Source organism: Microcaecilia unicolor, chromosome 6 (genome assembly GCF_901765095.1).
Source record: "Microcaecilia unicolor chromosome 6, aMicUni1.1, whole genome shotgun sequence".
Classification (NCBI taxonomy): Eukaryota; Metazoa; Chordata; class Amphibia; order Gymnophiona; family Siphonopidae; genus Microcaecilia; species Microcaecilia unicolor.
Genome location: NC_044036.1, coordinates 214,893,988 through 214,921,828, shown reverse-complemented (window position 1 = coordinate 214,921,828; position 27,841 = coordinate 214,893,988). Strand labels below are relative to the sequence as shown.

The 27,841-nt window shown below is 43.1% G+C and overlaps 1 protein-coding gene across 4 annotated transcripts in view; it reads right to left on the bottom strand.

Annotated features, from left to right (window-relative positions):
* The window catches only part of GRIN1 (glutamate ionotropic receptor NMDA type subunit 1), a 703,940-nt gene that overhangs the window by 492,309 nt on the left and 183,790 nt on the right, over positions 1 to 27,841 (bottom strand). For all 4 annotated transcript variants that reach the window (XM_030206505.1, XM_030206506.1, XM_030206507.1 and 1 more), the window contains one exon: positions 27,084 to 27,184. In XM_030206505.1, the coding sequence (XP_030062365.1) occupies positions 27,084 to 27,184 (101 nt within the window). The remainder of the gene's footprint in view (positions 1 to 27,083; positions 27,185 to 27,841) is intronic.

Here is a 27,841-nt window from a genome sequence, read left to right as displayed (position 1 = left end):
AAGGCATAGTGAAGGCGGGACTTGGGCGTGCCTAACACTTGACCCATAATCGAAAGAAACAAGGACGTCCCTGACAAACACTTAGACAACTTTACCTGGTCGTGTTTTTCTTACAACCAAGGCACAAAAATGTGCCCAAAATGACCATATGACCACTGGAGAGAATCGGGGATGACCTCCCCTTACTCCCCCAGTGGTCACTAACTCCCTCCCACCCTCAAAAAACAACTTTAAAAATATTGATTGCCAGCCTCAGATGTCATACTCAGCTCCATCACAGCACTATGCAGGTACCTGGAGCAGTTTTAGTGGGTGCACTGCACTTCAGGCAGGCGGACCCAAGCCCACCCCCCCACCTGTTACGTTTGTGGAGGAAACAGCGAGCCCTCCAAAACCCATCACAAATCCACTGTACCCACATCTAGGTGCCCCCCTTCACCTGTAAGGGCTATGGTAGTGGTGTATAGTTGTGGGTAGTGGGTTTGGGGGGGCTCAGCACACAAGGTAAGGGAGCTATGTACCTGGGAGCAATTTATGAAGTCCACTGCAGTGCCCCCTAGGGTGCTCGGTTGGTGTCTTGACATGTCAGGGGGACCAGTGCACTATAAATGCTGGCTCCTCCCATTTCTGACATGGACATCCTTGGTTTCCATTATCACCGAAAATCAGAAACAACCAAGTCTAGGGACGACCATCTCTAAGGACGACCAAATATCAGGATTTGGGTGTCCCTGACCATATTATCGAAACGAAAGATGAACGTTCATCTTGTTTCAAAAATACGGGTTTCCCCGCCCCTGGATGGGGATGTTTTGCGAGGAGGTCCAAATCGAAACGAGGACGTCCCTTTCGATGATTTTTTTTATTTTTATTTATTTGTTGCATTTGTATCCCACATTTTTCCACCTATTTGCAGGTTCAATGTGGCTTACATAGTACCGTGTTGGCGATCGCCAATTCTGGTTTGAGAAATACGGAGTGGTATTGCGTTAGAGTTACATAAGTGATAGAGTGAATTAGATAGTCAAGGAGAGAGAGTTAATTTTTGTCCAGATCTGGTATAAGTTTCGTTGTGTTGTAGGGTTCAGGAGTTTAGGTTGCATCGTTGTGGTATGCCTTTTCGAACAGATTAGTTTTTAATTATGTCCCTCATGGTCTTTATCTGCCATCATTTTCTATGTTTCTAAATTTGTATATTTTGTACTAGGCTGCACATTTGGTTGCTATTCTCTAAACATCTTATGAAATATTATAAAATATTATAGAAAACTTGGACAGGAATTAGAGAATTAAAAGTCTTTTATTCTTACTCACCCACCAGCACAGCATCAGATATCAGTTGCAAATTGTAAAAACCTTATAAAATCTAACATCAGTATCTCTGGTAATTATAAGTAATCAGACTAATTACATAAAGAAGAGAAAAAGGAGGAAGGAAAGTTTATTCCTCATACAAAAGTCACAGAACAGAGAGAAAGAAGAGAAAGAATGAATGAATGAAAGAAAGATACTTAGCTATAGAGAATTAGTTTCTATGAAGGGGGGAGAGCACCCCCTTCAGAAAAAAAATAGGCCATTGGGCGGATCTGAAACTCTCTTTCCAAGCACAGCTAGTTTTTCAGAGTTTCTTTGTCTGCAGCATGGTTTTATAGGCTGTGGTGAGCATCCACCTCTCCTCTACCATAGGTGCTGCATATGTGCTGGAGACTTGTAATTGGGTGTTTCATATGTGCTGGAGGCTTGCAATTGGTGTCCTTGCCATACCTCTTCTCAGTAAATTACATTTGTAACAAGTTATACCAGGTAGCTGAGTTGCCGTAGCAACGGGAGGCACCATCAGAGTGACCAGCCAGAAATTCCTTCATGTGGCTGACAGTAAAGAAAGATGGGGGATGGGAAATAGTGCAGCATACCTGAAATAGAACATTATAGCTAAAATTTTATAGACGGTTTCTATCAAGAGGAGTATTGCAGTGATCAATATTGTGCACTACTCTGTTAAATCTATGTTTATGCTTATCATGTGATGTGGCCTACATCAAAAATATAGGAAAACGTGGAGAAGCAGTGCTGACCTTTCTTTCAAATGTGAAATCGAAGCCCTGAAGCAGCCATGCGAAACGCTGGCCATAGTCGGCTTAACACATTAATAACAGAAAGAAAAGAGGGAAACAGCATGTCATGCTGATCTGAGAGTACTTACTATAAAGATAAGTGGGTTAGTGAGTATTACATAATCTATTGAACTGTCTATGAAGGTGAAGGACACATATACATATTGTTTCCACGAGCAATTTTGTTAATTAAATAACTGCAATAGCAAGTTTTTTTGGCCAAGGATGAAAGTAGGGTCTTGATACCCGGCGTAGCTTCTGCAGATCAATTGAAGACCTGGAAGCTCTTTGAGGCCTTTTTTCCTGCTAATTTGAAGACAGCCTCCATTGGAGGAATTTCCTGTCATTTATCAGTAGCAGATCCTTTTTCTGTATTACACCATTTAAAAAATACTTTGATTTTAGATAGTGCTGGAGAGGAGCCGGCTGTCTTGGTACATGTGGGTACCAATGACATAAGAAAATGTGAGAGAGAGGTTCTGGAAGCCAAACTTAGGCTCTTAGGTAGAAAGCTCAAATCCAGAACCTCTAGGGTAGCATTCTGAAGTGCTACCCGTTCCATGAGCAGGGTCAAAGAGACAGGCAGAGCTCCGGAATCTCAATGCGTGGATGAGACGATGGTGAAGGGAGGAGGGTTTTAGATTTGTTATGAACTGGTCAACATTCTGGGGAAGGGGGAGCCTGTTCCAAAAGGATGGGCTCCACCTTAATCAGGGTGGGACCAGGCTGCTGGCATTGGCATTTAAAAAGGAGATAGAACAGCTTTTAAACTAGAGACTGGGGGGAAGGCTGACAGTTGCTTAAAAGCGCATGGTTTGGAATACGGTATCTTTTAAAGATATCACCAAAACAGCGATAGTGAGGTTGCAAAAGAGACCATATAGATCAGGTATCCTTAAATAAAAATAAAAATCAAACAAAAGATTGCAAATTAATACTGTCAAGTACTGAGCATGATGTAAATAGGAACAATAAACGTAGTTTGAAATGTCTATATGTGAATGCCAGAAGCCTAAGAAATAAGATGGGAGAGTTTAGAATATATTGCACTAAATGAAAAATTAGATATAATAGGCATCTCTGAGACCTGGTGGAAGGAGGATAATCAGTGGGATACTGTCATACCTGGGTACAAATTATACCGTTGTGATAGGGTGGATCAAATTTGTGGAGGGGTAGCATTGTATGTTAAGGAGGGCCTTGAATCAAATAGATTGAAAATTCTGCAGGAAACAAAAGGCATCTTGGAATCCCTATGAATTGAAATTCCATGTGTAAAGGGGAAAAGGATAGTGATAGGAGTGTACTACCGTCTGCCTGGCAAGGATGAATAGACGGATGTAGAAATGTTATCAGAAAATAGGGAGGCTAACAAACTGAGCAACACGATAATAATGGGTGATTTCAATTACCCCAATATTGACTGGGTAAATGTAACATCGGAGCATGCTAGGGAGGTAAAATTTCTTGACCAAATCAAGGACTGCTTTATGGAGCAGCTGGTACAGGAGCTGACAAGAGAAGGAAAAATTCTAGACCTAGTACTTAGTGGAGCGCATGATCTGGTGCGGGAGTAATGGTGATGGGGCCACTTGATAACAGTGATCATAATGTAATCAGAGTTGATATTAGCTTTGGAGTAGGTATACATAGGAAATCCAATATGTTAGCATTTAACTTTCAAAAAGGAGACTATGATAAAATGAGAAGAACGGGGGAAAAAAAACTTAGAGGAGCGGCTGAGAGGGTCAAAAATTTACATCAGATGTGGATGCTGTTCAAAAATACCATTCTGGAAGGCCAGGCCAAATATATTCCATGTATTAAAAAAGGAGGGAGGAAGACCAAACGACAGCCAGCATAATTAAAAGGTGAGGTGAAGGAAGCTATTAGAGCTAAAAGAAAATTCTTCAGAAAATGGAAGAAAGAACCGACTGAAAAAAATAAGAAACAGCATAAGGAATGTCAAGTCAAATGCAAAGCATTCTTTGCGTCAGTCTTCACCAAGGAAGATTTGAGAGAGATATCGGTGCCAGAAATGGCAAACCAAGCTGACAAGTCGGAGAAACTGAATGAAATCTCTATAAACCTGGAGGATGTAATGGGGCATTTTGACAAATTGAAGAATAGCAAATCTCCTGTATCAGATGGTATTCATCCCAGAGTACTGATAAAATTGAAAAATGAACTGGCTGAACTATTGTTAGTAATTTATCTTTAAAATCGAGTCTGGTACCAGAAGATTGGAGGGTAGACCATGTAACACTGATATTTTAAAAAGGTTCCACAGGGGATCCGGGAAACTATAGACCGGTGAGCCTGACATCAGTGCCAAGCTAAATGGTAGAGACTATTATAAAGAACAAAATTGCAGAGCATATTCAAAAGCATGGATTAATGAGACAAAGCCAACAGGGATTTAGTGAAGGGAAATCTTGCCTCACTAATCTATTACATTTCTTTGAAGGAGAGAACAAACATGTAGATAAAGGCAAGCCGGTTGATGTTGTGTATCTGGATTTTCAAAAGGCGTTTGACAAAGTACCTCATGAAAGACTCCAGAAGAAATTGGAGACTCATGGGACAGGAGGTAGTGACCTATTGTGGATTAAAAACTGGTTAAAGGATAGAAATTAGACAGTAGGGTTAAATGGTCAGTATTCTCAATGGAAAAGGGAAGATAATGGGGTTCCCCAGGGGTCTGTGCTGGGACCGCTGCTTTTTAACATATTTATAAATGACATAGAAATAGGAGTAACTAGTGAGATAATTAAATTTGCTGCCAACACAAAGTTACTCAAAGTTATTAAATCGCAAGAGGATTGTGAAAAATTACAAGAGGACCTTACGAGACTGAGAGATTGGGTGATTGGGCATCTAAATGGCAGATGATATTTAATGTGAGCAAGTGCAAAGTGATGCTTGTGGGAAAGAGGAACCCGAACTATAGCTTCGTTATGCAAGGTTCCACGTTAGGAGTCACCGACCGTGAAAGGGATCTCGGCGTCGTTGTTGATGATACATTGAAACCCTCTGCTCAGTGTGCTGCGGCGGCTAAGAAAACAAATACAATGCTAGGTATTAGGTAAGGAATGGAAAACAAACATGAGGATGTTATAGTGCCTTTGTATTGGTGCATGATGTGACCACACCTTTAATATTGTGTTCAATTCTGGTCACCGCATCTCAAAATATATATAGTGGAATGGGGGTGGGGGGGTCACGTGATGGCAGTGACCTGAGTGGACACCTATTGGCTGCTCTCCCCGTTCCTACTGAAAATTGGCTTCAATATCTGCTTCCCCCCCCCCCCCCCCCCGTGATGAATCCAAGCGGTGGTGATTCGAGGTGCCAAAGTACAAGGCACAAAGTGGTAGAGTTTGGGGTGCCCCGGAAGGTCTGTACTCCAGTTATGCTGGCCTGTGCGAGAGTGTGGAGGCGTCCACGCAGCCAAGATGGCGTCGGAGCAGAGAGGATCGGGGTGCCCTGCCTCTCCGCCCGTGTTTACATTGCTAGATGCAACAATAAAAGAAATTATGCGGAACTTGGCGGACATTTTAGATGCTAAGAGGGGCATAATCGAACGGGGCACCCAAGTTTTCCTGAGGGCGTCCTCGCAGGATGTCCCCGTGAAAGGACGGGGAAACCCATATTATTGAAACAAGATGGGTGGCCATCTTTCATTTCGATAATACAGTCGAGGACGTCCAAATCTCAACATTTAGGTCGACCTTAGAGATGGTCGACATAAATGTTGAGATGGTCGACCTTAGAGATGGTCGTCCCCGGTTTTCAGCCATAATGGAAACCGAGGACGCCCATCTCAAAAACGACCAAATCCAACTCATTTGGTCATGGGAGGAGCCAGCATTCAAAGTGCACTGGTCTCCCGACATGCCAGATCACCAACCAGGCACCCTAGAGGGCACTGCAGTGGACTAACTGAAGTACTAACTGAACGGAAAAAGCCCTTCCCTTACCGAACCCTTAGCGATTCGGAAAGGAGCAGGCATGCATGACGGAAATTGCATGCAAATGAGCTGCTTGCTGTTAGCTCATTTGCACACGATTTCCTTCCTAAGGAGGGGAAGCCAGTGCAGAGCAGCCAAGCGTTATGCGTGGCTGCTCTGCGCATGCCAAAGACGGCTTCATACACGCAGACAAGCTACGTGTATAATAGCCATCTACAACCTTAAAAAAACACAAGTCCAGGTGAAAACGTCCAAGTGCTTGTCAGGGACGTCTTTTTTTTTTTGAGTATAGGTGAAAGACGTCCAAGTGTTTAGGCGCCTTCGGTATGCCTCTGTCCCTGCAACGGGATGTCCAAAATGTGGATGTTTCTGTGAGAAGGATGTCCATGCCTTTGCTATGCCTCTGACACCACCTTTATTTATTTATTTGGATTTTGGATTATAAGTAGCAGCAGTGGGATTTGAACCGGCCACCTCTGGATTGCAAGACCAGTGCTCTAACCAATAGGCCACTCCTCCACTCCACTCCCCTGAAATTTGGCCGTCCCTGTGGGGGGGGGGGGGGGTTAGTTCAGGACGTTCAAAATGTTTGAAAGAATGACGCCCATGCCTTCGCTATGCCTCCGCTGACACACACACACCTCCCCCCCCCCCCCCCCCCCCAGGGACCTGCATACTGCTGCGATAGACCTGCGTATGTTATTTGAGGCTGGCAAAAAAAGTTTTTAAAGTTGTTTTTTTCAGGGTGGGAGGGGGTTAGTCACCACTGGGGGAGTCAGGGGAGGTCATCCCCGATTTCCTTCAGTGGTCATCTGGTCAGTTCGGGCACCTTTTTAAGGCTTGGTCGTAAGAAAAAATGGACCAAGTAAAGTCAGCCAAGTGCTCACCAGGGATGCCCTTCTTTTTTCCATTATCGGTCGAGGACGCCCATCTGTTAGACACGCCCCAGTCCCGCTTTCGCTACGCCCCCGGGAACTTTGGTCGTCCCCGCGATGGGAAGCAGTTGGGGACGCCCAAAATCGGCTTTCGATTGTGCCGATTTGGGCGACCCTGAGAGAAGGACACCCATCTCCCGATTTGTGTCGAAAGATGGGCCCCCTTCTCTTTCGAAAATAAGCCTGTAAGTTGTCTAAATTACATGCTGCTATGGATGAGCTTAGGGAGAGCGTAGCCTCGCAAAACACGCGCATGCAACAGGCAGAGGAAAGGATTTTGCAACAGGAAGAGGTTGTGGCAGACATGTGGCAGTCTAGAGAAACACTGCAAAATGCTGGAGGAGAGAGTGGAGGACCAGGAGAATAGAAGTCGCCGAAATAACATCTGGCTAATAGGGCTGCCGAAATTTGTGAAGGACAGGGAGCTCTGGGACTTGGTGGAGACCTGGCTGTCCAGGGAATTGGGCCTAGTTGTGGAGGGGCAGAAGCTGCGAGCAGAGCGAGTGCACCATGTGGGAGTGCTCCGAGATCAAAACACCAGACCGCATCCGGTAATCGCCAGGATACTCAACTATGCTGAAAAGTCCATGCCAATGTCTAAATGGCGACAGCAGAAAGAGGTGGTTTACCAAGGACATAAGGTACTATCATTCCAAGATTTTTCCCCACGTGTCTCAGATCTCCGCAGGCGCTTAGCGCTGTACTGCTCACAATTATTCGATAAAGGAGTTAAATTTTCCCTGCAATACCCTACGAGAGTGCGGGTGGTGCATGATAGTGCCACATTATTTATGGAATCACCAGAGGAGTTCAAGGCCTTTCTGGGGCGATTAACGTAGAGGACCTGCTGGAGAGGTTGCAGCTTTCGCTGACTCAGAGATCCTGTATTGTGGTTTTGATGGAGTTGCCTTCTGAAGCAGAGGAACGGCAAATTTCTACACTTTCTACACTTGCTGAAGAGGGAGGGCTGCAGTCGGTTATACTAAAGCAGACTATAAGTGGTCGTGAGCCCTTGGATGGAGATATGATTTGTAAGGCTGCCATATAGTACCTGCCTGAGATGCCTTATTGACTGTATTGCTGACTGCTGTTGAGGTATTGGCGGTGACAGAAGTACTGCCGGGAGGGCCAGGCATGGTCATGAGGGCAATATTGCAGTTTTGTTTGCTGGTTTCGGGGGAGGGGGAGGAAAGATCGGGTGGGGGAGGGGGTTTCCTCAAAGGGGTAGTAACACTGGGTGTTCTTGGGGAGGGGAGTTATGGGAGGGGGTAGGAAGGGGTGGAAGGAGTGTGCGTGTTGGAAACAGAATGGATGATGGAGATGGTGACTGTGGTATTTGCGCAGATTGGGCTTTATGTGTGGGGGGGGGAGAGAGGTGGGGAGAGGAAGCACAGGGGGCCAGGCGAAGGGGTGGGAAGGGAGTCCTGGGAATCCAGGAACCATTGGGAGGAGTTTCCTCTTCTTGTTTCTTTGTTATGATAGGGATTCAGTTGTATTGCAAAAGAGGGGCGCGGGTAGAGGTGCAGCTGGGACGCCGCCTCCCCAACCGATCTGATATTAATGTAGGGCTGGCATACATGGCATTTAGCTCTCTAACTTATGAGTAATCTGAGGATCGGCAACTTGAATGTTGATGGCATTCATTCCCCTGTAAAACGCACAAAAAATCTTTCATATTGTGCTAAGATGAAGGTAGATGTTATGTTGCTGCAGGAGACTCATCTGTAGCAGGTAGAACACCTCAAACTGAAGCGCAGTTGGGTGGGGGAGTTGGCATTCTCTTCTTTCAACAGCAGATAAAGGGGGGTAGCTATTCTGTTTCACAAAAAACACCAGACAGCTCAACACAGACTAATCCAAGACCTGGAGGGTCGATTCGTAGTATGGGTGGGGGAAATAGCGGGGAGGAAGGTTGCCCTGTGCTCTGTTTATGCCCCTAATGTATGTTCCCATCCCTTTTTCTCCTGGCTGCTGGTGCACCTTGTGTCCATGTCTGGGTACCAACTGTTTGTGGGGGGGAGACTTCAATATTACTGCAGATCCCTTAATAGGCTGCAAACCTGGTGGGACAGAGGAGTAAACTTCCTTATGCAACAGCTGGGCCTTTTGGCTATTTGGCGGGTGTTGCACCCTGATACTCATGACTTTACCTTTTCTCTCAAGTGCATGGGGTGCATGCGAGACTAGATTACATACTACTGGACCCTTCTTTGCTGTCTCGGGTAGTGGCGGCTGACATACAGGATGGAGCGGTTTCAGATCACTGTTTGGGGTGGGTGAATGTTTGCTGGTAACAAGGGGAGAGAATAAGGTTGTGGCATATGAACCCCACTCTTTATTTAGATCAGGATTTTCATCAGTTTGTGTTGCAGGAGTGGGATCACTACCTTATGGAGAATGACCCTGACTCGGTTGACCCCGTCATCTATTGGGAAGCGGGCAAGGCAGTAATGAGGGGTAAGATTTTAGCCTATACAGCAAAGGCAAGTAGAGAAAGGGAGAAACAACTAGTGTCTCTATCTGATCAGTTGCAAAACGTAAGAGGCCAGCATATTCTGACTAGGGATGAGGGGGTGAAGAAGGAATACAATGCTCTACGCCAGCAAATCAACAACCTTTTGAATAGCAGGGCCACCCAAGACATCTCCATGTACAAATTCAACATGTTTAGGTGGGCGAATAAAGCAGGTAAATTATTGGCTGCATTGGTGAAACAAAGAGGGGCGAAACAGGTCATATGGGCGAATGATTTTCAATTAAAACTTAACGCTGAAAAAACAGAGTGCCTTATACTTACATCACAACATAACACAAGCAAATTTACCTCCATAACAACTCCAAACTTTTCCCTTCCTGTCTCAGACACCTTAAAGATTCTTGGAGTAACCATTGATCATAATCTTACACTTGAATGCCATGTTAAGAATACAACTGGGAAGATGTTTCAGTCAATGTGGACACTCAGAAGACTAAAACCTTTCTTCCCAAGAGGCATCTTGTGCAACCTGGTACAATCGATGACGTTGAGTCATCTAGATTATTGCAATGCGCTGTATGCTGGTTGTAAAGAATATATCGTCAAGAAACTTCAGACAGCCCAGAACACCGCAGCTAGACTCATATTTGGAAAGTCAAAATATGAAAGTGCAAAACCCCTAAGAGAGAAGCTCCACTGGCTCTCAGTTAAGGAACGTTCTGTTTTCAAAGTTTGCACTCTAGTTCATAAGGTCATTCATGGAAACGCTCCGGCATACATGTCAGACCTTATTGATTTACCACCCAGGAATGCTAAAAGATCAGCATGCACATTCCTGGGACTTCACTTCCCTAGCTGTAAAGGTCTAAAATACAAACTAGTGCATGCATCTTGCTTTTCCTACATTGGCGCACAGCTGTGGAATGCATTGCCACTTCATTTGAAAACTATTCATGACCTCATTAACTTTTGAAAATCACTAAAAATTTTTCTTTTTAACAAGACTTACCATACTTGAATTGTAATTACTTGAATTGTAATATTAACCATAATTGTAATATTGAATCATTCTGAACTGTTATAATAATTTATACCGATGTCTTCTAACCAACGACCACTCTAAAGGCACCCTAGCACAATACACCATACTACACTACTGACCGTAAAACTTCGTCAGCTAACACCACCTCACACCGCCGACCAATACTCTGAATTAGATTACTGTACTGCGCTAATCAACGCCAATATGAACATTAACAAACTGCTTTTAATACTCTATTTTCTTCCCCTAACCTACTACGCATGGACAATCCCCAACACAGACAATAACCTACCCACAACACACAAACCTTACAGACAACTCAACCACAGTACAACAGGACTAAAGAACAACAACTTTAAAAGGAAAAGCAACTATGCACCGAAAAAAACCAACAGAAAGGGAAGAAAGGACACAACAAAACCAGATACCAAGAAAACAGACAACTTATAAAAATCAACACATCCCCGTCCCAAACTGACCCCTACCAATCAATCCAGCTAGGATATGTAAACGCTAGATCAGTAGTTAATAAAACAACATCAATAACAGACTGGATCACAACAGACAAACTTGATCTCTTATTCATTACTGAAACCTGGATTCATGACCTTAAAGACCCCATAATTTTAGATCTTTGCCCCCCAGGCTACAAAATCACCCACTGAACATGGAACGGAAAAAGAGGAGGAGGAATAGCCATAATATTCAGATCCCAGTTCACCATTAAAACCATAGCCAAATCCATTCTACCCCAACTCGAAATTGCCTCAGTTAGAATTAATCACCCAAACCTGCTGGAACACCTTAACGTAATACTGCTCTACAGACCACCAGGAAATTGGCAGGACTGCCAAACACACTTCATGGACTTCATATCAAACACATGTGTCTCTACCTCAAACTTACTTATTGTAGGGGATATCAACCTACACCTTGAAGATCCTACTTCAACAAATGCCCAAGAATGCGAAGAATTCCTCCAACTTTGGGATCTTCATAGGCCAATTACGCAACAAACCCATACTAAAGGACATGCATTAAATATTATCACACATAAATTCGCTCCTGACTTAAATCTGGCACTAACAAATATAAAATGGACACCCATACCGTGGTCCGACCACTATACAGCAAGCTTCTCCCTCCTATGGCGAATGAAAGAATCACCCCACAAACAAGAACGAATAACCTATACCACAAGAGGAAAAATTGATCCGTTAACATTCTGGCAACAGTTCTATGATAATGGATGGTCTATAAAGACTGACACAAACCAATTTCTCCAAGAATGGGACAATAGATGCAGAAACATATTAGACAACATAGCACCACTTCAAACCAGAACCTCACATAGAAAGAACTCAATACCATGGTTCAACGAAGAACTGAAAAAAACTAAAAACGCAAGTTAGAAGGTTAGAACGAGCATGGAACAGAAAGAAAGACGACTCCACACTCACCACTTGGAAGCAACTACAAAGAAAATATAAATACACCATAAGACAAACTAAAAGACTATATTATAAAACTAAAATTGGGCCAGACTACAAGGACACACATAAACTCTTCCAACTCGTGAACAAATTACTAGATACTACACCAGTGACGTCTAACAACACAGATAAACCAGCAGCAGACAATCTCGCGAAATACTTCAATGAGAAAATCACAAAACTACGTCTCTTGATACCTGCCAATACCAGCGACTAAGCAGCACTCCTTGAGTGTCTAAACCCAAACCCGGGTAAATACCCAGCGGACAGAACCTGGACCAACTTTGAGACGCTATCGGAGGACATTATCTCCCAAAAACTCAAAAAGTTCGCCAAGTCTCACTGCAAATTAGACATATGCCCTAACAACCTAATAAAGTCCGCCCCTCAACAATTCATAGCAGACCTCACGGAGCACCTGAACTATATGTTACAAAACTGTCTCTTCCCAAAGGATAAAGGAAATATTTTACTCACCCCTATACCCAAAGACACAAAGAAAAGCACTAGCAATTTAACCAACTACCTCCCAGTAGCATCTATTCCTCTGATAACCAAATTAATGGAAGGAATGGTGACCAATCAACTCACCGACTACTTTAATAGATTCTCCATATTGCACAACTCCCAATCAGGATTCCGGTCTAACCACAGTACCGAAACAGTATTATTTACTCTCATGACTAAATTTAAACAATTGATCGCAACTGGTTATAACATACTTCTTCTACAATTCGATATGTCCAGTGCTTTCGATATGGTTGATCATGGAATACTACTACACATTCTTGAATACTTCGGAATTGGAGGCAACGTCCTCAAATGGTTCAAAGGCTTCCTAACCACACGATCTTACCAAGTGCTATCTAACTCGACCACCTCAGACACATGGACACCTGAATGTGGAGTTCCCCAAGGATCCCCCCTCTCGCCAACTGTCTTCAACCTAATGATGACACCCTTGGCCAAATTATTATCCAATCAAAACCTTAATCCATACATATACGCAGATGATGTAACGGTCTACATCCCGTTTAAACATGATTTAATGGAAATTACCAATGACATCAACCAAGGTTTCCATATCATGCATTCATGGGCAGATGCATTTCAGCTGAAACTTAATGCAGAAAAAACGCAATGCCTTATACTCACCTCACAACACGAGCAAATTCATCACCATAAACACACCAAAACTATCCTTTCCCATCTCGGACACCCTGAAAATTCTGGAGTTACCATCGATCGACATCTTACACTGGAAAAATCATGCGAAAAATACAACTAAGAAGATGTTTCAGTCAATATGGAAACTAAAAAGAATAAGACCTTTCTTCCCAAGGATCATCTTTCGTAACCTGTTATAGTCAATAGTGCTTAGTCACCTAGATTACTGCAATGCACTTTACGCTGGCTGTAAAGAGCAAATCATCAAGAAACTTCAAACCGCCCAGAAAACCGCAGCTAGACTCATATCCGGAAAAACAAAATATGAAAGTGCAAAACCCCTAAGGGAAAAATTACACCGGCTTCCACTTAAAGAACGAATAACGTTCAAGGTATGTTCTCTAGTTCATAAAATTATCCACGGAAATGCCCCAGCCTACATGTCAGATCTGGTAGACCTGCCACTCAGGAACGCTAAAAGGTCATCCCGCACATTCCTTAATCTTCACTTCCCCAGTTGCAAAGGCCTAAAATACAAACTAACGCATGCATCAAACTTTTCTTACCTGAGTACACAGCTATGGAACGCATTGCCGCGCAACTTAAAAACTACTTATGAACTAACCAACTTTCGCAAATCCCTGAAGACCCACCTCTTTAACAAGGCATACCAATAAGATCAGCAACTATAAATGTAATACATCGCCACCTTACCTATTATCAGCACTGTTTTTGCTTATATATGCTTGTTTAAATTTCAATTACACTATTCTTCATGTAATACTAACTGTTATCTCCCAATCTACTATCTACCAATAACGATACATTGTAAGCCACATTGAGCCTGGTGGGACAATGTGGGATACAAATGCAATAAATAATAATAATAATGATCAACAATAGGAACTCTAACACATCACCAATTACTTGATAATCTAACTGTTTTCTGATGTTTTTTGAATTGATTATATCTATTATGTTACACCTGTTCTTTATGTAACCAATTGTTTATCTACTCTTGATTGACGCTTGCTATGATGAATTATTGTAAGCCACATTGAGTCTGCAAATATGTGGGAAAATGTGAGATACAAATGCAACAAATAAATAAATAACCAAAATTAGATTGCTAGGAGGGAAGCTGGAGACTACACAGGGGGATATTCAGAAGGCTTTTGTGGAATTTTATAAGGCACTCTATGACAAGGGGGAGGTGGATGTGGCGCAGAGGGAATCATTTTTCAGGGACCTTAACCTACCACAACTAACGCAGGAGCAGCGGGATGGTTTAAATGCCCACATTACAGTGCTGGAGATCAGCCAAATAATAAAATGGCTCAAATTGGCAAAAGCACCTTGTCCGGATGGTCTAAGCCCTGAATTCTACAAAATTCTGGGTGGGAAAATCAGGCCCCCCTTCCAGGAGTTATGTCATGACCTGTGCTCCACTGGGGAAGGAGGGGGCAGGTTAATATAGGCCCACGTGGTGGTGTTGCCTAAGCCCGGAAGGGATGGGGAATTGCTAGGTTCATATCGCCCAATCTCGCTTCTTAATCAGGACATTAAGCTTTTTGCGAATATTTTGGCCAAGAGACTGGGGCATATACTGCAGGAGCTGATACAGTCAGACCAGACTGGTTTTTTTCCCAGGGCGATATGCCTCATCTAACATCCTACGCGCATTGTCAGCGCTACAAAACGCAGGAGACATCCCGAGAGATGCTATAATAGCAAGTCTTGATGCAGAAAAGGCATTCGATAAAATAGTGTGGGCCTATTTGTTTTGGATGCTCCCACAATTTGGCATTATGGGGGAGTTTCTGGGAGGTATTAGATCCCTGTATAGCCACCCAACGGCACAGATATTGATTAATGGGGCATTAACTTCAGAATTCAAATTAGAACAATGTACCAAGCAAGGTTGCCCTTTATCTCCCATGCTGTTCGTGCTGTCTCTGGAACCACTAGCCATAAAAATAAGACAATCAAGAGACCTGGGCAGGATTAAAGTCGGGTCTCAGTAGTTCAAGATAAATCTGTTTGCAGTTGACATGCTCATATATTTAGAAAAGGCTTCAGAATCTGTTCCTACACTGGTTTCTCTTATTCAGCAATTTGGTTCCTTTTTGGGGTTAAAAATAAACTTTGACAAGTCTGAGGCTCTACCTGTCTCCTCCCCGTGTGCGTGCCGGGGTTAAAACTTTATGTCAGTGGTGGAAGGATTTACCCCTAACGTTGTTAGGTAGGGTAGCCTTAGTTAAAATGGTCTGTTTCTCCAATATAGCATCCTTCGTTACATTTTTTACACTGAATGATATATACCACATTGGAAGATATTCAACATAAAGGGATCTTTCACTTGCTCATCTTCATTGTGGTATATATCATTCAGTGTAAAAAATGTAACGAAGGATGCTATATTGGAGAAACAGGCCAGAAGCTTAAGACAAGATTCAATTTACATAGACATCATATGAACAATACTGGTGCCAGCAGGGTTCCCACGCCTGTTGGTCAACATTTTACAGGATCAGGACACTGTACCAGTGACTTCACAGTGAGAATCCTGAAAGGTAACTTTAAAACCATACAAGAACGTAAGACCTTTGAAGTCAGAATGATTGAATATTTTAACACCCAACAGAAAGGACTTAACAAGGATCTGGGGTTCCTAGCCCATTATAAACCATAAAGCTGTATGTCTCTGTTGATCACCCTCCCCTCACCTACCTACACCCATCCTGTTAGAATATCAATGATATGCTTTGATGTCCCCATGCATACTTCCTACCCACCCCCCTCCTCCCACCCTGTCAGACTGTCATAGTAATGCTTGAATGTTTTCATTTATATACACTGTCAGCTAGCACATTTGCTTATTTCCGATCTGAGGAAGAAGGGCAACCTTCGAAAGCTAATCAAGAAATGTATTAAGTTATGTCCAATAAAAAAGGTATCATCTTATTTTCTTTTCCATGTTTTATTTTGTTTGATTTCTATTGATAACCTTAAGAGTGGACTAACACGGCTACCACACTCCTGTACTTAATCTTATAATTTTTCACAGCTTCTCCTTTTCAGCATTTCAGACATGAGTGTCTGAGCCCTGTAGGGCTGACCACTTCCCTGGTTTCCTTCTGCCACCAGAACTGCTATAGCCTCATTCCAAATGTCAGGCAGCTTCTTTTCCATCTCTCAGGACCTTATCAAACAAGTTTCAATTTCCAGGGCTTTCAATGGGCTGCCAACCCTTTCCAACTTTTGCTCCTCCAAAACATTTAAAGGAGCAAAGAGGAAGGCTCTACCCAATCTTTTTTACTTCAGGGAACCCTCCCACACCTTTCTTGGGTGGGCAGCAAAAAACCAAAAACAATTCCAGTTTCTCTGTTACTTCAAAACACAGCATCCAAATAAAACTAGAGACTGGATATTCCTAGTTCATCTTCCTCAGTAAATAATGTCCAAACTGGCCAGAGATAACACCTTCCAACTGTAAAAGAATGGCTTCTCATTTCCAGCTCAGCACTTTTCCTCTGCTTCCAAGGACTGGGGTTGTGCCACAAAAAATAAGCAAACCTTGTAAGTGGGGAAACTTGCCCTTTCATAGAAAAAAAAAATCCAGTTTCATTTTCAAAGTACAGGTACTTTATACAGCAATGTCCATACCTTCCGAATCACTTGCAAGCAATGGGGCAGTAGTATCCATAGGCTCTGGGTCACAGACAGCTTCTAATTCCAAGGACTAGGCTGCTTTTGTCTGAGAACATTTTCAGAGCTGGGCACAGAGACACGTGAACTTAGAGCTCCTCCACTTTACTGTTCTCTAGGAAAGACATTACAGGGATTCCTACTTCCCATAGGCTCCCTACCCATCTCACTACATTCCCCAGAATGCCTGGCTTGCCTACCTTTGTGATCTCACAGCATGTAAGAACTAAACGACTACTTACTACCCCTTCCCCTTCAGGAACAGGAAAAGTATCTACTTTATGGTTATGGTTTATTTCATTTGATATACTGCTCCTCCTTTGGACAATAACAGAGCAGTGTACAATAATTAAAATCAAATTTAAAACAAAAGAACAGAACACCATGGCATGACAGAAAAGCACACCGAGAGAAGGAAAACAATGTAGAATTAAAAATAGGGAGGAATCTAGTGGAAAAAAAGAGACTCTGACAATAGGAGTAATAACTAACAACAACAAATAGTTAAACAAAAGAGACAAACGGGTTAAGGGAAAGACTTGCCAGTCACGTACCGAGGGTGGGACGGTTGGGGTGGTCCGCCCCTTGTGCATGCCGCTGGAAGGGTGCAGAAAGCAGTCGCGCAGCTGCTCCCAGCAGATAAGAATGCACCCAGGGGGGTGTTGATGCACCTGGGGGGGGGGGGATCGTGCTGCACCCATGGGGGGGATGGATACCACTGCACCCGGTGGGGGGGGGGGGGGGGGGGATGCAGCGGCGATCCGCCCCGGGTGCCAGCCGACCAAGGATTGCCACTGAGACCTACAAATATCAGTGTATCCTGAAGGATACCAACTCATTCAAGTTCAGATTAAACATTTCTCAATTAAATAGGTCTTCAAGGAGGACCTAAATCTTTGATAAGAGTGTTCAAGCCTCAAGTATTGAGGAAGGGAATTCCATAATGAAGGTGTGGTATAAAAAAACTCAAGATGAGATGAAACAGGGTTAGGACGGCTGTTGTAGTTGGTGATTTGATTATTAGGCATGTAGGTAGCTGGGTGGCTGGTGGACATGAGGATCACCTGGTTTTAGATAGTGCTGGGGAGGAGCCGGCTCTCTTGGTACATGTAGGTACCAATGACATAGGAAAATGTGGGGCATAGGTTCTGGAAGCCAAATTTAGGCTCTTAGGTAGAAAGCTCAAATCTAGATCCTCCAGGGTAGCATTTTCAGAAATGTTCCCCGTTCCACGCGCTGGGCCCGAGAGACAGGCAGAGCTCTGGAGTCTCCATGTTTAGATGAGACGATGGTGCAGGGAGGAGGGTTTTAGATTTGTTAGGAACTGGGCAACATTCTGGGGAAGGGGAAGCCTATTCCAAAAGGATGGGCTCCACTTTAACCAGAGTGGGACCATGCTGCTGGCATCAACATTTAAAAAGGAGATAGAGCAGCTTTTAAACTAGAAACTGGGGAAAGGCCGACAGTCGCTCAAAAGTGCATGGTTCGGAATAAGGTATCTTTTAAAGATATCAAACACCAGAATATGGAAAATAGGGTATCCCGATAGCAAGGTTGCAATAGAGAGCACAGTAGACCAGCCTGCTTATAATCGAATGAGAAAAACGCCCAACTTCCGACCTAAATCGGGAGATGGACGTTTATCTCACAAAAACGAATAAAGCGGTATAATCGAAAGCCGATTTTTGGACGTTTTCAACTGCAATCCGTCGCAGATGCGGACAAAGTTGATGGGGGCGTGTCAGAGGTGTGGCGAAGGCGGAACTGGGGCGTGGTTATCTGCCGAACAGAGATGGGCGCATTTCACCGATAATGGGAAAAAAGTATGCGTTTTTAGCTAGAATTTAGGACACTTTTCCTGGACCCTGTTTTTTCACGAATAAGGCCCCAAAAAGTGCCCTAAATGACCAGATGACCACTGGAGGGAATCGGGGATGACCTCCCCTGACTCCCCCAGTGGTCACTAACCCCCTCCCACCACAAAAAATGAAGTTTCTCAACTTTTTATTTTCACCCTCAAATGTCATACCCAGCTCCCTGAGAGCAGTATGCAGGTCACTGGAGGAGTTGTTAGGGGGTGCAGTGGACTTCAGGCAGGTGGACCCAGGCCCATCCCCCCTACCTGTTACAATTGTGCTGCTTAATGCTTATTAGTCGTCCAACCCCCCCAAACCCACTGTACCCACATGTAGGTGCCCCCCTTCACCCCTTAGGGCTATAGTAATGGTGTAGACTTGTGGGCAGTGGGTTTTGAGGGGGATTTGGGGGGCTCAACACACAAGGGAAGGGTGCTATGCACCTGGGAGCTCTTTTACCTTTTTTTTTGTTTTTGTAAAAGTGCCCCCTAGGGTGCCCGGTTGGTGTCCTGGCATGTGAGGGGGACCAGTGCACTACGAATCCTGGCCCCTCCCACGAACAAATGCCTTGGATTTATTCGTTTTTGAGCTGGGCGCTTTCATTTTCCATTATCGCTGAAAAACAAAAACGCCCAGCTCACACATTGTTGAATAAAACATGGGCGTCTATTTTTTCCCAAAATACGGTTCGGTCCGCCCCTTCACGGACCCGTTCTTGGAGATAAACGCCCATGGAGATAGGCGTTTTCGTTCAATTATGCCCCTCCAGGTGTCTTTAAATAAAAAGCAGACAGATTTTCAAGATTGCATATTATCACTGTCAACTGTTGAGCAAGTTGTAAATAGAAACAACAAACATAGTTTGAAATGTCTATATGCGAATGCCAGAAGCCTAAGAAATAAAATGGGGAAGTTAGAATATGTTGTACTAAATGAAAAAATAGATATATTAGGCATTTCCGAGACCTGGTGGAAGGAGGATAACCAGTGGGACACTGTCATACCAGGGTACAAATTATAACGCAGTCATAGTGTTGATCGAATTGGTGGAGGGGTAGCATTTTTTTTTGTTAAGGAGGTCCTTGAATCCTACAGGTCATGAAACATATCTTGGAACCCCTATGGATTGAAATTCCATGTGCAAAGGGGAAAAGGATATCCACCTGGCCAGGATAAACAGACGGTTGTAGAAATGTTATCAGAAATTAGGGAAGCTAGCAAACTGGGGAACACAATAATAATGGGTGATTTCAATTACTCCAATATTTACTGGATAAATGTAACATCAGGGCATGCTAGGGAGGTGAAATTCCTTGATGGAATCAAGGACTGCTTTATAGAGCAGCTGGTTCAGGAGTCAACAAGAGGTGGAACAATTCTAGATTTAGTTCTTAGTGGAGCAAATGATCTGGTGCAGGAGGTAATGGTGATGGGGCCTCTTGATAACAGTGATCATAATATGATCAGATTTGATATAAGCTCTGGAGTAGGTACACACAGGAAATCCAATACGTTAGCATTTAACTTTCAAAAAGGAGACTATGATAAAATGAGAAGAACGGTGAAAATAAAACTTAGAGGAGCAGCTGCAAAGGTCAAACATTTACAGCAGGCATGGATGCTGTTCAAAAATACCACCCTGGAAGCCCAGGCTAAATATATTCCATGTATTAAAAAAGGAGGAAGGAGGACCAAATGACAGCCTGCATGGTTAAAAAGTGAGGTGAAGGAAGCTATTATAGCTAAAAGAAAATCCCTCAAAACATGGAAGAAGGATCCGACTGAAAATAATAGGAAACTGCATAAAGAATGTCAAGTCAAATGCAAAGTGCTGATAAGGAAGGCAAAGAGAGACTTTGAAAAGAAGATTGCGTTGGAAGCAAGAAGTCGGCAAAAGAATCGGTTGGACCGCTAGATGGCCGAGGGGTAAAAGGGGCACTCAAGGAAGGCAAGGCCATAGGAGAGAGATTAAATGAATTCTTTGCATCGGTCTTCACCATGGAAGATGTGGGAGAGATACTGGTGCCAGAAATGGTATTCAATGCTAATGAGTCAGAGAAACTGAATCAAATCTCTGTAAATGTGGAAGATGTAATGGGGGAAATTTGACAAACTGAAGTATTGACAGAATTGAAAAATGGACTTGCAGAACTATTGTTAGTAATATGTTATTTATCTTTAAGATCAAGCATGGTACCAGAAGTTTGGAGGGTGGCCAATGTAACGCCGATTTTTAAAAAAGTTTCCACAGGTGATCCGGCAAAGAAAGCAAATAGAATGTTAGGTATTATTAGGAAAGGAATGGAAAATAAAAATAAGGATGTTATAATGCCTTTGTATCGCTCCATGGTGTGACCGCACCTTGAATACTGTGTGCAATTTTTGTCACCACATCTCAAAAAAGATATAGTGGATTTAGAAAAGGTACAGAGAAGGGCGACGAAAAGGATAAAGGGGATGGGACTTCCCTATGAGGAAAGGCTGAAACAGCTAGGGCTCTTCAGCTTGGAGAAAAGATGGCTGAGGAGAGATATGATAGAAGTATATAAAATAATGAGTGGAGTGGAACGGGAAGATGTGAATCACTTGTTTACTCTTTCCAAAAATAGGGGGCATGCAATGAAGCTACAAAGTAGTAAATTTAAAACGAATCAGAGAAAATATTTCTTCACTCAACATGTAATTATACTCTGGAATTCATTGCCAGAAAATATGGTAAAAGCAGTTAGCTTAGTGGGGTTTAAAAAAGGTTTGGATAGCTTCCTAAAAGAAAAGTCCATAAGCCATTATTAAAATGGACTTGGGCAAATCCACTTCTTATTTCTATGATAAGAAGTATAAAATGTATTGTACTGTTTTGGGATCTTGCCAGGTATTTGTGACCTGGATTGGCCACTGTTGGAAACAGGATACTGGGCTTGATGGACCTTCGGTCTGTTCCGGTAAGGCAACATTTATGTACTTATGTAACCAAGAAGTAGGGTAGGCAGTGCTAATTTCTTACTTAGACATAGGATGAAGCTGAAAGGAAATACTTCTTTATGGAAAGGGTGGTGAATTTGTGAACTCCCTCCCTCCCACCCCCCAGTGGAGACGAGAAATGTATCTGAATTCAAGAAAGCTTGGGGCAAATATATAGGATCTGTGAGGGAGTGAAAGGGAGAGTAGATGGCATGGATGGGCAAACTGGATAGGCCATATGGAGGGGCATTTTCGAAAGGGACGTCCAAGTTGCGATTTGGATGTCCTTGTAAAATGGGGAAATCCAGGGGTGGAGAAACCCGTATTTTTGAAACAAGATGGACATCCATCTTTCGTTTTGAAAATACCGTCAGAGACGGATTTGGACATCCCTAGACATGGATGTTTCTGACTTTCTGCGATTTTCGAAACCAAACACATCCATGTCAAAAACGCCCAAATGCAAGCCATTTGGACATTGGAGGAGCTAGCATTTGTAGTGCACTGGGCCCCCTGACATTCCAGGCCACCAACCGGTCACCCTAGGGGGCACTGCAGTGGACTTCATAAATTGCTCCCAGGAACATAGCTCCCTTACCTTGTGTGCTGAGCCCCCCAAAACCCACTACCCCCAACTGTACACCACTACCATAGCTCTTACGGGTGAAGGGGGCACCTATATATGGGTATGGTGGGTTTGTGGTGGGTTTTGGAGAGCTCACTGTTTCCTCCACAAATGTAACAGGTAGGGGGAGGTATGGGCCTGGGTCTGCCTGTCTGAAGTGCACTGCAGGGCCCACTAAAACTGCTCCAGGGACCTGAATGTGGTGTCATGGACTCGAGCATGACATCTGAGGCTGGCATGACATATTTTTAAAGATGTTTTTTCAGGGTGGGAGGGGGATAGTGACCACTGGGGAAGTAATGGGAGGTCATCCCTGATTCTCTCCGGTGGTCATCTGGTCATTTTGGGCACCTTTTTGTGCCTTATTCGTAATAAAAGCACGTCCAGGTAAAAACGTCCAAGTGTTCATCAGGGATGTCCTTGTTATTTTCGATTATGGGTCAAAGATGTCCAAGTGTTAGGCACGCCGAAGTCCCGCATTCACTACGCCTCCGACAAACCCCCTTGAACTTTGGACGTCCTTGTGATGGACTGCAGTTGGAGACGTCCTAAATCAGGTTTCGATTATACCGATTTGGACGTGCCTGGGAGAAGGACGTCCATCTTCCGATTTATGTTGAAAGGTGGATGTCCTTCTCTTTTGAAAATGAGCCCGATTGTCTTCATCCGCTTTCGTTTTTCTGTTTTTAATAATCACCAGGGCTTGGCTGCTTGTCTCACTATGGCTGGGCTCACACCACTGTCCCCTGGATTTCCCTAGTAATTCATGGGGCTTGGCTGGGCTTGCACCGCTCTCCCCTGGATTGCCCTAATAATCCCCATGCCTTGGCTACATGCCTTTTCCCCAGCCTCTAAATCTCAACCCTTATGATTTCCTCTACAACTCCCACCTTCTTCTCTGGGAATACAAATGATTCAGGTGCTCCTAGGGTCATAATATTTCTGCCTCCCCCTTGGTGACTGTTGTGACACCCTTAGGTGTCTCAATGTATAAAGAGATAGATATTGTAAGAAAAACTATGCAGTTTGCTACCAGGGAGTCAGTTACCTATCAGATCTAATTTATAAGGAATAACAATAGGTCTTTTACTTTATTAAAGTGTAGTATATTCTTAAAGGCCTGAATCATGGGACAGAATTGTCTGCTTTTGAATATCATTTTCTATTCTGTCTTTAGCACTATAAGGCTCTCTTTACAGTTTACTTTTCACATAGATGGCAAGCACTGAAGAGTTTTATCATGGAAATAATGGCTCTCTGAAGGCAACAAAACAGCTTTTCACAGATTCTCTTATTAGCTCTAGCAGATCATATGATTAAGGATACCTATATTCCAGCAACTATATTTGAGTTTGTTCACTGCATAATAGATGTAAATACAGGCTGCTTATTGGTCCAGAATATACACTGATATTAGCAACCCCCTTGAAGCATAATCAAAGTTGATTGGAGGGCATTGAGTAGATGACATTTTGGTGCTTTGTCAGTAGTTTCTAAATAAAGGTACAGCCTGACAGTTTGACACTGCTTTCAGGGAACTGAACATGGAGATATTTGGCAATCTGGAGTAATCCTAAGGAAATATTTGTACAGTTTACAATTTAAAACTTATAATTTAAAGTTTAAAAAGTGATATTTGTATAGATGTAATTCGTTATTTTAGAAGCATCTCCATGAATAAATAGTGCAATTTACACATGTGGGTTGCATGTACATATAAATGAAAATTTCAGAAAGTTACATTGATATCCATACAATGCAGTTTTCAAGGGGGTATGGTAAGGGGCATGGTTTGGGCTTGCCTTGTGTAGGACAAAAATCTACATGTATATTCCCCATTTTAGAAGGTGGATAAAAGTATATGGGAACAAATATCCCCATTGGGGTTTACAGCAACTCAAAGGCATGCAGAGCATTTTATAAAGTCCTTGTTTCAGCCAGAGATTAATTCTCCCTAAACTCCCATTATTTCTGCCCTCAAAATAAAAATTATGTCCTTGCTATTTAATTGGTGGCATATATATATATATATATATATATATATATATATATATATATATATATATATATATAACTACATATCATATGAAGATTGCAAAATCTCTGCTTCCACCTGGAAGTGCCAGCACTTCCACATGTAAACTGCTAGGTTCATAATGCTCATTTCTTCCATGTTTATATTTGCAAAATGGCTGCTCCCACTATGCATGCCAGTAAATACAGGTACATTTCTGTATGCCCTTAAAGGTATTTTACAAACGACTTCCTGTTCAGCCTTTTGTAGAATAACACCAGAACTGTGAATATCCCAAATTGGGCTTCTCAATTCCCATTTCAACATTCTGTGTAAAATGGGCCTGTGTAAATAAACATCAGTCATAATGCACCACCACTTATGACTGATGTTTATTTTTTTAATTGCTGTATGTTTGACTAATTATATCACCAAAAATCGCTGTATGTTTGACTAATTATATCACCATTGTATGCTACTACATCTGCTATGTGAAATTTTTACATCTCTTTGAAACAATATTTACACAAGAAATAAAGATATGCAATGGGGCAGCATCATCTGTCACTACCTAGTGCCACATTGGAACTCTGCTAGGTAAGTACTACCTCCTAACAGCTTTTAAAATTAATGTAGACATACCTGTTTATTTCATAAATGGTCATGCAATGATTATGTAATGAGACATGCTATATGATTAGTTGTTTATAGGCTTGCAAGAAATTAATGTTGTTCACTGCATGTTCACCACATTGCATTCATGGAGATGTAATCTAATTTTATTTAAGGCAATTCAAACATCTAACAGACTTCAATAAAGTAAAATGAGAATACGTCCATGAAAAAAAATACAGAACAAATGGTTGAGTTAGAAGAAGTCTGAAACCACTTTTCTGTTTGTTTTACCACATTTCTACTATGTTTACATGTTTTTCCTTAGTAAAAGAACTGAAAGACAATGGATCATGATACGAGGTGCAGAAGAAATAGCAAGAAATACTTATTTACTGAAAGAGTTGTGGATGTCTGAATCAACTTACCAGCACTGGTAACCAACACATGTATACATAATTGGGATAGATTTATGGGCTACTTTTACTAAAAGGCGCTACTGTGTTACCACATGGTAACATTTCTTTATAAAGGCAGTTAATAAATCTCAATAAATAAATAAATAAATAGAATACTAGGAAATGAAGGGTGTGAGACGCAAGGGCACATGCAGGGAAAGGTAAAGATATAGGAGCAAAGGGATGGATAACATGCAGGGAAAGGTTAGGAGTAGAGTTGGAGCTGGGATTGGGGGACCAGCTTGGGCTCCCCTATACAAAAAGGTGTTCTGTTGCCCCTGATTTTTCTTGATTTATATTATTTATTTGGAATATTGTATTATGCTTCAAATATCAGGTAGGCATCAAATCAGTAGCGTAGCCAGAGTTAAATTTTTAGATGGGCCTGGAGGTGGACTGGGTGAGCACAGGCCTCGCATTTCCTCTCCACCCGCTACCACCCCCACCCCCCCACCCCACCCACTGCCACCGCATTTCCTCTCCACCCGTTACCCCCTCCCCCCCCCCCGCAACAGCCCCCTGCACATGGTCAGTACTGGTCATTTTTACTGACCTGAAGCGGCGTTCTCCCTCCAGCACCGGCGATTCCCATAGCCAGCCTTCTGCCAGCGCGCATCATCGGAGCCTCTTCTCAGGCGCGTCCCACCTACTCTGCAACTTCCTGTTTTCCGCAAAGGTGGGACGCAGGAAGTTGCAGAGTAGGCGGAACGTGCCTGAGAAGAGGCCCCGACAACGAGCACTGGAAGAAGGCTGGCTATGGGAATCACCGGTGCTGCTGGAGGGAGAACGGCGCTTCAGGGCAGTAAAAGTGAGCAGACCACGCGGACGGGGAGAGCGGGCAGAAGAGGCTGGGTGAGCCTGGGCCCGTCCAGGCCCACCCGTGGCTACGCCCCTGCATCAAATGCTTGTAACAAATATATTGGATTTGATAATATCAACCATTGCAAGGCAGTGGCAGGGATCTGCAACATTCTCAGATATAACTTGGAGTAAAAGCAACTTATCTAACACTGGTAGCAGGATGACTTGGCTGCACTGCCCAGCTAAATACATAGGGCCTGGTGTTATGCCCAGAAATTCAATGCCAGGCCCTGTCCGGGCTTCAGAACTCAATTTCCAGGTTTGCAGAGCCAGCTAATGTATAGCAGGTTAAGTGCAATATTCAGCACTTAACCAGCTATGGGGCACTGCATAAAGATAGGATTAACTTATGTGTTCCTATATATGCGGCTACATGCTGAATATCAGCACTTATCTGGCCAAGTTCTGACTCTGCCCCGAGAACCCCCCCCCCCCCCCCCCCCCCCCCACACACACACACACATACACACACACAAAATAGCCAGTTATTCCTAACAGTGCTGGTTAAATCTCTTTGAACATTGACCCGATAGAGGATAAGGATCACCTTGTAGGTAGTCATGCATGTATGCTTATAGCTGGGAGATCTTCTTAGAACAGACACAACCACAGCTAGAATGTTGAGATCAGGGGGTACAACTTCAGCATGGGTTGATCAAATGGTCCTTTTCTTCAAACTTCTACTATGTTGCCATATCATGTTCTTATGGATCATAACTAAATGGTCATCCTAATGAATGTTTCATCATACACAAATACATTATTTGCTTTTCTATTTCACAAACCTTACCTGGCTGACAGGATGATGACTCTAGCTTCCAGTTCCTTTGCCTCCAGCAGCAGGGAAGTCAGATTCTTGGTCCCCGGGTTGAAATGCAGGACTTTATCAGCCTGTTATGGATGTGAGTAAAATGAGTTAGTACAGAGGCTAAAGCTGCCCTGGTGAGAGCCATGCTACAGAACTGTTGCCAGAAAAATCAGCAAACCCTAACCAAACCAATGTGCGGGACACTCAGAGGTACTACCTGGGCTGGCTTCATTGGGTTTCTTTCCTTTTGCACTGTGCATGCAAACTGAAGTCAATCAAGACCCAAAAACAGAGGCGTGCATTTTATATAGAAGAGAAAAAAGGGGACTGCAAATGCAACTGAGAATCAAAGGAGAGGATCATCTTGGGGTTTTTTTCTTAATTTCAAAAACGTTAGGGAAAATTAATTTTTAAAAATTCTGGACTGCACAGGGTTACCTTTGGGAATAAGTGATTTTCTCTTATGCCAAAGAATTTCGTTCTCAAAGAAAAAGAAAAAAAAGCTAGCAAAGTTAGTTCTTGTTTGGCATGCATTCCCAGGGGCAGGACAATGGCTGGCGGGTTTGGATATCTTTGCTATCCATTCCAAGCTAGCTTGACAATAAACGTGCCACTCCATACGCTCATGGACTGAGCTGACCTGCTGCCTCCCTGCTCTCATTATTTTAGGTTAGATTTTTGGATGGCTGTCATTTGCTAGTTAGCTTTGGTGGGTGGCGTGCATTGTCCATGCATATATA